This window comes from Schistocerca piceifrons, chromosome 1 (genome assembly GCF_021461385.2).
Source record: "Schistocerca piceifrons isolate TAMUIC-IGC-003096 chromosome 1, iqSchPice1.1, whole genome shotgun sequence".
NCBI lineage: Eukaryota > Metazoa > Arthropoda > Insecta > Orthoptera > Acrididae > Schistocerca > Schistocerca piceifrons.
Window position 1 is genome coordinate 1,214,882,485 of NC_060138.1, and position 15,581 is coordinate 1,214,898,065.

The 15,581-nt window shown below is 42.1% G+C and overlaps 1 protein-coding gene across 1 annotated transcript in view; it reads left to right on the forward strand.

Moving 5' to 3' along the window:
- Positions 1 to 15,581, forward strand: part of LOC124779497 (maternal embryonic leucine zipper kinase-like) — a 421,515-nt gene that overhangs the window by 108,435 nt on the left and 297,499 nt on the right. Inside the window, exons 9-10 of the mRNA XM_047253715.1 lie at positions 5,949 to 6,098; positions 11,006 to 11,072. Coding sequence (XP_047109671.1) covers positions 5,949 to 6,098; positions 11,006 to 11,072 — 217 coding nt within the window. The remainder of the gene's footprint in view (positions 1 to 5,948; positions 6,099 to 11,005; positions 11,073 to 15,581) is intronic.

Consider the following 15,581-nt stretch of genomic DNA (forward strand, 5'->3'; position numbering starts at 1 on the left):
CATCCCCCCCCCCCCACCCCCCAATCCCTGCACAATCCCAGTCAGAATCAACACTCCGTCTTCACCCACCTTATGGTTCCTACCACTATGATTGTTCCCGCTGCAAGACTTTCCCTATGCACCCTCGTACCATCAACTATACCAGGCCCTGTAACTGGCACAACATATACTATCAAAGGGTGAGCCACCTGTGAAATGACATGTCACTTACCAGCTGTTACGTAAATACTGTTCGTCCTTTTACATTGGCATAACTACCACCATATTATCAGTTAGGATGAGTGGGCGTAGGCAGATTGTGTATACTGGCAACACACAATATCCTGTTGCAAAGCATGCTCTACAACATGACAGCCATGACCTCAGTGCCTGTTTCACAACATATGTCATCTGGATTCTTCCTCCAGACGCAAGTTTCTCAAAACTCCACAGATGGGAACTAGCACTACAACGCCATACCTTTTTGTGTGTGTTCAGTGTGCCCCCTTTGAGATGCACAGCAATGTCAATGCAGTATTCAAATTGTTCCCACACTGCACTGGGCATGTTTTGAGGTGCAGCTTCCAACAGCTACTGTTATGTGATGTCTCAGTTCATTCATTGTTGTTAGTGATGGAGGCACATAAATAGTCTTTTATACACCCCCACAAGAAATAATCACATACAGTCAGGTCCGGTGACCTTGTAGGCCAGTAATGTAAGGCTGAATCATTTGGTCCAGTGCAACCGATCCATCATTCAGTAATCGTTTGATTTAAAAATTCCCATACTTCCAGATGGCAGTGTGGTGGTGCCCGATGCTGTTGGTAAGTGAAGTTGTTTGAATCAGTCTCCAACTGAGGGAAAAGAAAGTTCTCGAGCATTTTGAGATATGTGCTTTCTGTAACAGTGTTGTTGGTAAAGAGAAATGGACCATGTACCTATTCCCGTGAAACTGCACAAAACATGTTAATTTTTGATAGTCCCCCACATGTTGTACAACTTCATGTGGTTGTTCTGCACTCCATTTTCTCTCACATTATAACGGTTCACCTTTTCGTTTTATCATTTAAACTGGAGTTTGCCTCATCACGAAATACTAAGTGTGGGAGAAAACTGTCATCCTCCATCTTGCCAAGAACAAAATTACAGAACTTCACATCTTGTCACCTTCACGTAGAGCATGCAGTAGCTGAATTTTGTATGGTTTCATGTGTAAATCCCGATGGACATCGGGGCGTGTTGAGTGGCATGCCAATTTAGAGCGGCGAGGTGTACATTTTGTCCAGTGTGTCCATTGTAGTCCGAAGGATGATAAGGTTGCCACCAGTGCTTTCATCTTGGCCTTTGAGGGTGATACATTGCCTGAGAAGGTCAAGGTGATGGTCTGCTGGTGTGATGTAAAGCCCTATATATCTCCCCCGATGCGGTGCTTTAAGTGCTGGAAGTTCGGCCATATGTCTTCCCGTTGTACTTCCAGTGTCACATGCCGAGATTGCGGATGCCCATCACATCCCAATACTCCATGTGCCCTGCCTCCCATCTGTGTCAACTGCGGAGAGCACCATTCACCTTGCTTGCCTGACTGCAGGATTCTCCAGAAAGAAAGTAAAATCATGGAGTACAAGACCCTGGACAGACTGACCTACACTGAGGCAAAGAGAAAATTTGAACGCCTGCGTATGACATTGTCTTATGCTGCCACTACAACAGTTCTGGCACCATCAGCTCCGCCAACCCAGGTCACCTTTCAGAGCTGGAAGACTACAACTGCTCCCTTGATGGTGGGGGGCCATTTCCCTCCCTGTTGCTCCTGCACCACCTACTTTGGGAGCAACAACCCCCAACCATCTGGGACATCTGTCCCCACTTCTAAGCCAGAGAAGTGTAAGTCTTATGTGGCTTCTCTTGCTAGGGAGGGGTCCCTTGGGTCACTCCCTTCCCAGGTTTCTTCTAGTGGGAAAGACAACACCTGCCAGTGGCTGAAGAGCCCAGAAGCAGCTGGTCGTAGGGCCTGACGCTCATCCTCAGTCCCGGAGACTGAACTAGTGATGTTCTCCCAGCCAGGGAAACCCAAGGAGCAGCGAGAGAAATCCAAAAAGAAAATCCCTAAGACCAAGGAAATTGCAGTGGCACCCACACCACGGCTACCTACAAACTCTGTGGCTGAGGATGGGTGGAGATTTTGGCATCCGCTTATGACCTAGATCTCGCCAGACCCTCAGACACAATGGATATAGACTGCTCAGGCAATAAATTGGTGGCAGCAGGTGACTCTGAGGCGTAAACTGCCTCATTGAATGTTCCATGTCTCCCAGTCTCACGAAGTGGAATTTCGGAGGTTTTTTTCCACCGCCTGGGTGAGCTACGGCAACTATTAAGCTTTACAACTGCTATCTGCATTGCCCTCCACGAAACCTGGTTCCCAGCAATGCGGACCCCTGCCCTCCGCGGCTATAAGGGATATTACAGGAGCCGTAGTGACTATAATAGTGTGTCAGGTGGAGTTTGTGTTTATGTCATAAACTCGGTCCGTAGTGAACATGTGCCCCTTCAAATCCCTCTTGAAGCTGTGACTGTCAGAATAAGGATGACGCAGGAAATAACTGCCTGCAATGTATATCTTCCTCCAGATGGTGCATTACCCTGAATGTATTAGCTGCACTGATTCACCAACTCCCTAAACATTTCCTACTTTTGGGAGATTTTAACGCCCATAACCCCTTGTGGGGTGGCACCGCGCTTATTGGCCGAGGCAGAGATGTCGAAGCTTTACTGTTGCAATTCGACCTCTGCCTCTTAAATATTGCGGCTGCCACACATTTCAGTGTAGCTCATGGTAGTTACTCGGCCATTGATTTATCACTTTGCAGCTCAGGACTTCTCCCATCTATCCACTGGAGAGCACATGACGATCTGTGTGGTAGTGACCACTTCCCCATCTTCCTGTCACTGCCCCAGCATCACGCACACGGACGCCTGCCCAGATGGGCTTTGAACAAGGCGGACTGGGGAACTTTCACCGCTGAATCTCCCCTTCATCGTAACATCGATGTGATGGTTGAGCAGGTGACTAGCACAATTGTTTCTGCGGCAGAAAACGCAATCCCTCACTCTTTAGGGTACCTGAGGCGTAAGGCAGTCCCTTGGTGGTCGCCGGAAGTCGCTGAGGCAATTAAGGAGCATCGGCGAGCTCTACAGTGGCATAAGCGGCACCCTTCCCTGGAGCCCCTCATAGCCTTTAAACTGCTCTGTACCTCACTACCTTATCAAACAACGGAAGCAGGAGTGTTGGGAGAGATATGTCTCCACCGTTGGGTGCCACATGTCACCTTCCCAAGTCTTAACAAAGATCAAATGTCTTTTCGGGTAGCAGGCCCCGACAGCTGTCCCTGGTGTTACCATAAATGGCGAATTATGTACCGACGCAAACACGATTAGTGAGCACTTTGCCCGAGCCTCTGGGTTGGAGAACTTCCTCTCATTCACTACACGCTGCAGTGAATCCTATAATGCCTCATTTACAGAGTGGGAGCTCCTCAGTGCCCTTGCACATTGCCCTGACACAGCTCCTGGGCTTGATCGCATGACTAAACATCTCTCATCTGACTATAAGTGACATCTTCTCTTCATCTTCAACCGGATCTTGTGCAATGGCATCTTTCTATCATAGTGGCGGGTGAGCACCATCATTCCGGTACTCAAACCTGGTAAAAACTGCAGTTATAAGGGTTACAAGACATGAAAGGTTAGCTATAGTTGAGAAAAGAGTGACAGGCTTGGAACTTATTCACTATGGTGCATTGAGCAAGTTGTGAGGAAAACCAATGAGAAATTTGGAAATGAAGTTAAGAGTTCGGGAGATGAAATTAAAACTTTGAGTTTTTGCCGATGTCATCGTCATTCTGTAAGATGTGGCAAAAGACGTGGAAGAGCTGTTGAATGGTTGGATAATGTCTTGAAAAGAGGTTATAAGATCAACATCAACAAAAGTAAAACACTGTTAAGGTGATTTAGATCAGGTGATGCTTAGGTAATTCCTGTTGGTAAAGAGAGACTAAAAGTAATTGATGGGTTTTCATATTTGGGCTTAAAAATAATTGACGATGGCCAAAGCAGAGAGGATATTTGGACCGGCAATAGTGAGAATAACATTTCTGAAAAAGGGAAAATTGTTAACTTCAAATATAAATCTGTTAGGAAGTTTTTTAAAAGATGATTGCTTCGATTGTAGCCTTTTATGGGAGTTAGATGTGGTCAGTAAACAGTTCAGAAAAGATGAGCAGTAGAAGCATTTGATGTGTGGTGCTACAAGAAATTGCTGAAGATTAGGTAGGAAGATTGAATAACTAATGAGGTGGTGCTGAATCAAAGTGTAGATAAAAGAGAATTATGGTACAACTTGACTAAAAGTAAGGCTTGGTGAATAAGACACATCTCAAGCCATAAAGGAATCATCAATTTGGTAATGGAGGGAAGTGTAGGTGGTGAAAATTGTACAGGGGGACCAAAGTTGTATCACAGTAAGCAGGTTCAAATGGAGATTGGTTGCAATTGTTAAACAGAGACGAAGTAGCTTTCATCAGATAGTCTAGTGTGGAAAGCTGTATCAAGCCAGTCTTTGGACAGAAGACCACCATAACAAGAAATTTGCTGCATTCTTTATACACTGCTAACTGTACTGTGGTGCAAAGACACTACAGAGAAATTCACCAATTCACAATTCAGTTCTCTCTCTCTCTCTCTCTCTCTCTCTCTCTCTCTCTCTCTCTCTCTCTCTCTCTCTCTGTGTGTGTGTGTATGTGTATGTGTGTGTGTGTGTGTGTGTGTGTGTGTGTGTGTGTGTGTGTTGGTAATTTACTGTAGTTTGTTTTGGTGTGATTTGTTTGACGCACATGGGTTTTTTTAAGGAATTATTGTTGAGAATTTATTTTTAGTTGGAAATTTTCTTGTACACATTAAGGCTCATATGTGGAGAATTTTGATATAAACAACAGCCTGCAAGTAATGCAACCTTTATTCTGTCTTGAAATAATGAACTAGTACATAAAGTACATATTGCTTAATATATGCTGTCTTTTATGGTGAAATGCTGTTTTAATGTATGGGTCATATGATTGTAGTGTGCTACAAAATGAATGACACTGATGGGTGATTGAAACTGTGTACTACTATAAAATTCCTCTCAGCAGAAAATGGAACACTCATTTCATCCCTTTGTAGGTGCATTTGTTTTGTGGCATATCACAGTGAACATGAGTACCACTCAACATGCAATAATGTGTCACAGCTATGGAGCTGGAAAAGGACAATTTGTCACAATCCTGAACCATTCCCTGTCAACATACTGTTTCCCAATGATGCGTAGTGCATTTTTGACACAAGTATGGTTCCTTGTTCCCACATATTGATGTTATGCTGCAGTGGAAAACTGCCATGCATTTAGGAAAATCAGTATTTTCCACAGTATTAAAAAATCATTCCAGATTGTTCATTTCAGAACATACCAGTATTGAGGTCTTGAAATGATGGTTTTGTTGTCAGCTCAAAACCAAGTAGTTATTGTTGTTATGCTGCAGTGGAAAACTGCCATGCATTTAGGAAAATCAGTATTTTCCACAGTATTAAAAAATCATTCCAGATTGTTCATTTCAGAACATACCAGTATTGAGGTCTTGAAATGATGGTTTTGTCGTCAGCTCAAAACCAAGTAGTTATTTTAGGGGTTCCCCTGATATTATTCTATGTCATTTTCCAGACTTTTGTACTTTTTATTTTTCGTAATTGCTACATTGTATATTAATTAGTATAATGTTACCTTCTGCAAGATTTATAAAGAATCGAAGGCTAAATATTGCTTTTTAGTTTAATGTTGATTTTCTGTAACTTAATGTATTGTATGGTCTATAAATAATTATATGCAGGTGGTTAAATTGTGACTGAATTTGTCAGGACATCGTATTTTATAGCTCTTCGAAAGAAAGCTGCCAATCCTGATCGAGCTATGTGTGATGGAAAAGAAAATAGCAGTGGTTTCTCGGAGCCTGTTGCTCCGACACCACAACGGAGAGCGCACAAGAGGTACTGGAGCCCAGGACTGCAAGAACCTCCTTCTCCTGGTAAGGTTTCACTTGTCAGTATTTCTTTTGTAGAATTCCATGTGTTACCCTGCACTGTTGATAAAAATACTGTTTATAAAGTTCCGTAAAACTTTTTCATTCATTGAACTTGATGAAACCTGCCTACCTAAATTTGTGAGTGATCTCTGGCAGTTGTGTAATGCTCACACACACACACACACACACACACACACACACACACACACACACACACACGTTCCAAACCCCAGATGCTGTTTCAAGTATTCATGTTACAGCCTGGGGCCTTCAAATGAAGGAAAAGCTCAGTTAATATATAAGTCTAAATTTCTTGATTTCGGTTTTCCTTGCTTCTGTAATGCATTGATGTTTATTTATCAAATGGTTCCTCCACTCAGTGTATGGATACTTTTCTCATCATTGCTGAAACTTGGCTAATGTACTGTGTTTGATCCTGTTGCTAGTATTGGAATGTTGGACATTTAAAAAGAATAGTTTTTCCAAACAAAAACTATGACTAATCTACCTACAAGTTCTCAAAAGAAAGTTATTTATTTTTTGTGTGAAACAGATGTTAAGGAATGGAGTAGTCAATCAGACTGATCATATTTTAGTGATTACACGCCACTCCATGTCAGTTACGGATGTATGGAGCTGTAGAGGACCAAAACTGTGACTCAGACCAGACCACTTTGTGATAAAATCAGTCTTGAGAGAAAACCTGTCACTAACAAATGGCAACAGAATAGTAACGGTGATGAAATGGAATACAGACAAACTGAAAATCACTGATGAAGTAAAAAAATGCCAAGTAGCAGTAAGCAGAAAGTTGAGCAATGAAGAGACCGCAGTAGGAGTAGATGAAAGGTGGAGCAGGATTGAAAAAACCATTAAAGATGCTGCAGAGGAAATAATAGTCATAAGAAGGAATAGAAGAACCCAGAAATGGTTTGATGAAGATTCCAGGTCAACAATAGAGGAAAAGAACAGGGCAAGAACAAAAGTGCTATAGAGAGAAACCAGACATAATGTGGAACAATATAGAGTATTAAGAAGAGCTAACAGACCACAAGAGAAAGAAAAGAGAGTGGACTAAGAAGAAATTTCAAGAACTAGAAGAGTTAAAGGAACAGAGTGAAACGAGAATGTTCTATCATGTTGTAGGCAAAATGAAGAATAGCTTCCAGCCAAAAACAGTGACCTGTTCCAGTAAAGATGGGAAAATGATAAGGGAGGAAGAATAGATAGTGGGAAGATGGGCTGTCTTTCAAGGATGTACCATGCACCAGCTTAGAAGATTAAGAGACAGCCGCACAGGAGGAAAGAGTGGAGCTGGAAGTAGACAACGATACCAATGAGGCAAGAAACTTAACTCTACAAGAGGTCTCCCAGGCTGTGCACAAGTTAGAAAACAATCGAGCCCCATGGGAAGATAGCATGGTCGTTGAATTAATAAAAGCTGGTGGTGAGGCTGTAATAAAGGAACTGCACACTTTAATATCAGATATATGGGAAACAGAACAGCATGTGGAAACTATAGAGGTATAACACTCCTAAGCACAGCTTATAAGATCTTCACAAGTATATTAAACAAAAAGATACAAAAGTGTGCAGAAGCCATACTATGGGAATATCAGTGTGGCTTTCGACCAGACAGAGGAACAACTGATCGAATATTTGTGAGAAGACAAAGGATGGAAAAGTTCTGTGAATATGATATAGATCTGCATTTCCTACTCATCGACTTCAAACAAGCTTTTGACAGCATAAATTGGCAAGAGCTATGCAGAGTAGTGGAAGAACTTGATATATGTGCAAACTAATAAGACTAATCAGAATGACAATGACAGAGATAAGAGCAAACGTTAAGGTCCTTAGCAGAAAAAATGAAAACTTTGACATTAGTAAAGGTATGAAGCAAGGTGATAGTCTCTCCACTGTCCTATTCAATATAGCCCTTCGTAGTGCAGTAAATAAAATCAACAAAAGATGCACCATATTTATGAAAACTAGCCAGATATGTGCATACACTGATGACATTGTTGTAGTTGGAAGAAATATCAATACACTCAAACATACTGGGCAATGGGAACAGAAGTATTAAAAATTGGCTTCGTAGTGAATGAAAACAAAACAAAATATATGGTAATGTCACAATCTGAGGCCAGAAGAACCTCTTAAAACCTAAACATCAGTGGGTAATGCTTCGAAGGAGTGTTCCCTCTTAACTACTTGGGAGCCCTAATAACAAATGATAACAGTATTGGAAAGGCTATAAGGGAAAGAATACAAGCAGGAAACAGAGCTTACTTTGCAAATATGCAACTTTTCAGAAATAGCCTTGTTATATAGTTTGGATAAGAAGAGAATAGAAGCCTTCGAAATGTGGTGCTACAGAAGAATGCTGAAGATTAGATTGGTAGGTCACATAACTAATGAGGAGGTATTGAATAGAATTCGGGAGAAGAGAAATTTGTGGCACAACTTGATTAGAAGAAGGGATCGGTTGGTAGGACATGTTCTGAGGCATCAAGGGCTCACCAGTTTAGTATTGGATGGCAGCCTAGAGGGTAAAAATCGTAGAGGGAGACCAAGAGATGAATACACTAAGCAAATTCAGAAGGATGTAGGTTGCAGTAGGTACCGGGAGATGAAGAAGCTTGCGCAGGATAGAGTAGCATGGAGAGCTTCTTCAAACCAGTCTCAGGACTGAAGACCACAACAACAACACAAGAGAAACAAATAATTCCCTAGTCCGCCCAGCTATCACATACAGGTCAGAGGTATGGACGTTGATGGAACATGATAAAAATGCACTAAGAACCATTGAGTGGAAAATACTACGCAAAATCTATGGGCCAGTAAGGGAGGAAGATGGCTGGAGAATACACTACAATGCCGAATTACGAGAGTTAATATAAGGCAGGGACATAGTAAAATTTGTGAAATCACAGCGAATATGATGGCTAGGACACTTGGAGAGAATGGCAGAGGATAAAATTCTAAAGAAAATTATGAAAGTTGTGATCCATTCAGCTAGGCGAAAAGGGAAACCTAGAAGAAGGTGTATCAACAACATAATAATAGATCTCACCAGTATGGGAGTCCAGGGGTAGTAAAAAGAGCATCAAATAACTGAGAAGTGTGGAGGAAGATTGTTGAAGAAGCCAAGGCTCACCAAGGGCTGTAGCACTACTGGAAGAGGAGGAGGAGGAGGAGGAGGAGAAGAAGAAGAAGAAGAAGAAGAAGAAGAACATAAGGAAAGAGAAAGGAATGTCATTTGTTCTCCTGCTTGACCTGTCCCAAGATCTCAAGGATGGAATTTCCAGTATTTATTCATCTCAATGTAAATGCCTGCCTGCCTCACTCACCTCCCTCCTCCTCTTTTCTCTCTACAACTGAAGATCTATAATAGCAACATTCTCTGCTCCACTCTTTCCTGTCTAGAATGTATAATTACTGTTTATTATGTTAAACAATACTATGAGGAGGGTAGGCAGCTACTCACTATGAAGACGACATGTTGACTTACAGACAGACAAAATAATGAAAAGAATGTTACATAGTGAGCTTTTGGCCAAACACACACACACACACACACACACACACACACACACACACACACACACACACACACACACACGCATGCTATCTCTGGCCTCTATTCCCAGACTGCTGTCTGGACAGAGCAGCTAGCCATACTGGCGAAGTGTGCGTGAGGTGTGCCTGCTTGTGCGAACGTGTGTGTGTCCTTTTATTTCAGAAGGAGTTTTTGGCCAAAATCTTGAGTGTGTAAATGTCTTTTTGATGTGCATGTCTGCATCTCAACGTGTCGTCTTTACGATGAGTGGCAATCTATCCTTCCCATAATATTGTTGATATTCCATCCTACACTTTCCATTGTTTATTATTTCAATAGTTCTTGTACTTGTCATGTGCAGCTATTTTATTTCATATGACCTTCCTACTTTGAATGTGTGGTTTTTTGACATTGTTAAGTGTTAATGTTACATCACTTAATTTATTTAGTTACTTGTTGCTTCTTGTGCCTACTCGACCATACTGTATACTGCATAGCAAAATTGTGCACATACAAATTAGAAAGATTTAAATCTTAATGAGACCATGAACAACATTACTGGGAGGGTCAGATCAACTCCTACTCAGTGGTTGCCTGTCCTGTCCAATAACACTCTCTTAAATATCAGAAGAAAAGCTGTCAGTATGCAAATTCTTGAGATGACAAACTCCTGTGAGAAATCTAAGTCACCGAGAAGTGGAATGGACATCCATTCCAGAACATCCAATTAATTGAAACACAATGAAGAAGGTTGCAGGATTTGACCTTTCCTATCTCGAATGCTTGAAACTCAACTGCAGTCGAATGGGGCAATGGGTATGGAGTGACATGTAGAATTAATGGGATTATTATGAAACAGCTGCATGTAACTCTTGGCATGAAGAAACCATTAGTAAAACATATTGTGCAGAACTTCCCACTCCAAATGTTTAAAAGAGATCTGAGAGATCAGCGTGAAGCGCTGTCATCTACTTGTCAAATTTGTGTTCATCTGTGAAAACATAGTGCAAATGTCCAGCTATCCAGGTAGCTGCTTTTTAGACGTGAGGTGTTCAGGTCTGTATTGCCACATCTCAAAATGCCCATTAAAAGTAAAACACTGTGCTATCAGAACCATTGCAACCTAGATATTTTTGTAGTGTCTTAAGATAATGGCAAGCATCAGGTGGTTCCTTCAACAGAACCGTGCTGAATTCCTTCTTCCAACCTTAACAGATCTTGCTACAGTTTCTCTCTCTCTCTCTCTCTCTCTCTCTCTCTGACAAATTTGTACATAAGGAAAAATATAAAATATGACTGCCATGTTCCAATGAATAGTAAATGTACAAAAATGACATTTGCCTTTCAGTTCCAAAGAAGATGACTCCTGGGTCTGAAAGGGAAAGCCAAGATTCTACCCTCCACTGCAATTTACAGTGAGTACTTAAAAATTCAAATTCCTCTGTTTAACAGTGTATGTTGCATATACCAAAAAACTGCTCGTTCAGTCTTGCCGTGGCTATGGGAGTGTACATTTCTGTGTGTGTGTGTGTGTGTGTGTGTGTGTGTGTGTGTGTTCTGCTCGAAAAAGAACTAGTCTCGAAAGCTAGTATGAATGCTGATTTCTGTGCTCCACACATCAATCCTCTATAGGTGAGTGGTTGTCTTTCCGTTATTTTACGTTTTGCTTCATGCAGGAATTTCCATGTTTGTTACAGACTGGTTTTACTTAGAAGAATGAATGGATAGCTCAATCATTTAAAAGTGGTTTCAGCTGAAATACATGGTCCAACTGACATAACACAGCAGGCTGGTTTCTTGTGAAAAGAAAGAATGAATATTTCAGTTAATATGCAAACCTAAAATGGACTGTGTCAATGGTTTTCATTTGGTCATTCCCACAGACTGATTTCAATCAAAAAATGAATGGGTGAATTGTTTAACTAGTACATAAAACTACAGCTGAAAGATTTTATTGTTTCCCAACAACCAGCTGAATTGATTATTTTCATTCAGTTGTTCCTGTCATTAGTTAGGGCCTGAGTTACATTTCTGTTGAAGAAGGCAAATTTTTTGCTGAAAAAAAAAAAAACAGTATCTACTTGTGAAATGGCAGGCACAATGCTACACTGCCATTGTTGCCCAAATTTAAGTAGAATTTTAGTATGGAGAGCTCCAGTCACACCTTTCTTCGAACAGTCATCACCTCAACAAGAAATAGTCAGCATGCAGTCATATTAAATATACACTATGTGATCAAAAGTATCCGGACACCTGGTTGAAAATGACTTATAAGTTTGTGGCGCCCTCCATCGGTAATGCTGGAATCCAGTACGGTGTTGGCCCACCCTTAGCCTTGATGACAGCTTCCCCTCTAGCAGGCAGGTTCTGGAACTTTTCTTGGGGAGTGACAGCCCATTCTTCATGGAGTGCTGCACTGAGGAGAGGTATCGACGTCAGTCGGTGAGACCTGGCACGAAGTCAGCATTCCAAAACATTCCAAAGGTGTTCTATAGGATGCAGGTCAGGACTCTGTGCTGGCCAGTCCATTACCGGGTGTTACTGTCGTGTAACCACTCCGCCACAGGCCGTGCATTATGAACAGGTGCTCGATTGTGTTGAAAGACACAATCGCCATCCTCGAGTTGCTCTTCAACAGTGGGAAGCAAGAACGTGCTTAAAACATCAGTGTTGGCCTGTGGTGTGATAATGCCATGCAAAACAACAAGGGGTGCAAGCCCCCTCCATGAAAAACAAGACCACACCATAACACCCACTGTCTCCAAATTTTACTGTTGGCACTACACACGCTCGCAGATGACTTTCACTGGGCATTCGCCATACCCACATCCTGCCATCAGATCGCCACATTGTGTACTGTGATTTGTCGCTCAATACAACGTTTGTCCACTGTTCAACTGTCCAATAATTACGCTCTTTACACCAAGTGAGGCGTTGTTCGATATTTACCAGTAGCTTATGAGTAGCTGCTTGACCATGAAATCCAAATTTTCTCACCTTCCGCCTAAATGTCGTAGTACTTGCAGTGGATCCTGATGCAGTTTGGAATTCCTGTGTGATGGTCTGGATAGAATTCTGCCTATTACACATTACGACTATCTTCAACTGTCGACGGTCTCTGTCACTCAACAGTACATGCCCCTTCACATTTCCAGTTCACTGTCACATCAGAAACAGTGGAACTAGGGATGTTTAGGAGTGTGGAAATCTAGCGTACGGACGTATGACACAAGTGACACCAATCACCTGACCATGTTTGAAGTCTGTGAGTTCCGCAGAGTGCCCCTTCCGCTCTCTCACGAAGTCTAATGACTACCGAGGTCGCTGATATGGAGTACCTGACAGTAGGTGACAGCAAATTGCACCTAATATGAAAAAATATGTTTTTGGGTGTGTCCGGATACTTTTGATCACGAAGTGTGGTTGTAAATAAATTACATTGTAGCCCACTTACAAAAAAATATTACTTTCTTTTATCTGTTTTTAGAAAAAGATTCCTGCATACTCTGAAGTACAAATAAGATAGTTCTGAAAATCTGATAATGCTTCATATTTCTGCACTTAAACCAATATAAAGAATTGATCAGTTTATGCAGTACACTGAGGTGACAAAAGACACCCATAGTATCATGCACACAAGGTATAAAAGTGTTCCAAAACATCCCAAAGGTGTTCTATAGGATGCCCAGAAAAAAAGAGGAGGGGGAAAAAAACGCTACCAAATCCGATGCTAAATTTTATTAAAAATTGCATGCACTTTTCTCATCCAGTTCCTTGTTCTTGTTCTCTCTTCTCCTCCCGTCGTCTCAAGTTCCTTCACTGTGGCAGATAGTAGTGCCAAACAAATTCAGATTGTAGAAAACTTGGCAATTACTGGACCTGCAAACAACTAACAGTGAAAACAAAACAGGGTTGCCACAAGTTCTGGAAATCAGGGAATTTCAAACTTGTCAGGAAAACTTGGAAAAAAAAACCACATTGGAAAATCACTTTATTGTCTCAGTAGATGAAATGATTTGTTTACCGAGATGTTATGCATCATCGCTGGTTGGGCACAGCTGAGTACGTGTGTTGCTTCCCTACTCCCTCATTCTTAATGCTTCTCCCCTTCCTACCAATCCACTCAACTTGCAGTCAGTGCTGCTACCACTCCTTACCACTAGCCAAGCAGCTGCTGCTGACGAGAGGCAGGGAGGTGTGAGGAGTGGTTTGTATGGATCTGATTCTCAGAGATTGTTGACGCAGCGGTTGGAGACGGTGGTCATGTGTGCACGAGTTGTGTCTGAGTGACTGTATGAACGAGTGTATGCTCTCGTTATCTCGCAAAGGATTTGATCAAAAATTTATTTGCGACTGTGAAATTTGTCTTTTCTGCTTGCCTAACTGCAGCTCAGCAATCATCTTCGCAATGAATTGCAACCTACCCTCATTAGTACTGACTCTCATAGTCTTTGCGCAAGTTATCTGTTGCATCGATTGATCACCGCAGTCTCGTTTCGTCAGCATGGAGTCTGTGACACGTGAATTGCTGGCCATACGAGTGGACTTCCACGACAGGCCAAAACCGCAGGCTGTTCCTGTGGGCATCTCTAACGGGTGGGGCCTGCTGATCTGAAGACCACGGTTTCCCACTAGTGTATAGGCTCTACCCATTGGATCTAGTCTCGGCGATCTGCCCGCAGGCAGAGTCTGATTGCGTGTGGCGTAATGCGATGGATTTTCGTGGTTAATTGAAGGACTCAGGACTGCGGTGCTCCTCGGCAGGCCAGAGGCCACATATGATGGATTTCAGGAATTGTGACTGCCTCACTGCCAGTACAGTGAACAGTGCAGTGCTTTATAGACATTTTATTTATTCTAGTACATTTTGGCACTTCAAAAATAATTTATGTATTAGAAAGTAGAGACGATAAGAAGAAGACGATTGTGGCAGTCACTGGTGGTTTGTACACTATGTACTCATATATTTCTCAAAAGAAAAATTACACAATACCTGTAAAATAATAGATATAACACAGGAAATATGAATTTTTGTCTCCAAATGATTTAGTTTTATTGGAATAAAGTAATGACAGTGATATTCATGAAACACACATACCATTTGGCTTGCTCTCTCCATCTAAAAACAGTTCATTACAGTAGATGATGATGATGTTAATACTTAAGGGTTTTGCTCACTCAGGGGCGAAATATGGTAGTCCTTACATTTTTTTTGTCAACTTATGTCTCTCCTTATCCTTGATCTCAAAATTTGTCAGGGAAAAATGCTAAAATGTGTCTGGATATTAAGGAAATATCACAGAATTTCACTTGGGGAAACTTGTGGCAACCCTGCAAAAGAAACAAAAAGAAGGAAAAAAAAAACACTTTCATTGAGCTTGTCAAACACATGGTGGACAACAATCAGTACCAGATTATTTTCTGCCGGCCGCTGTGGCCGAGCTGTTCTAGGCGCTTCAATCCGGAGCCGCGCGCCTGCTATGGTCACAGGTTCGAATCCTGTCTGGGGCATGGATGTGTGTGATGTCTTTAGGTTAGTTACGTTTAAGTCCCCCCATGAACCATGGACCTTGCCGTTGGTGGGGAGGCTTGCGTGCCTCAGCGATACAGATGGCCGTACCGTAGGTGCAACCACAACGGAGGGGTATCTGTTGAGAGGCCAGACAAACATGTGGTTCCTGAAGAGGGGCAGCAGCCTTTTCAGTAGTTGCAGGGGCAACAGTCTGGATGATTGACTGATCTGGCCTTGTAACATTAACCAAAGCGGCCTTGCTGTGCTGGTACTGCGAACGGCTGAAAGCAACGGGAAACTACAGCCGTAATTTCTCCCGAGGGCATGCAGCTTTACTGTATGATTAAATGATGATGGCGTCCTCTTGGGTAAAATATTCCGGAGGTAAAATAGTCCCCCATTCGGATCTCCG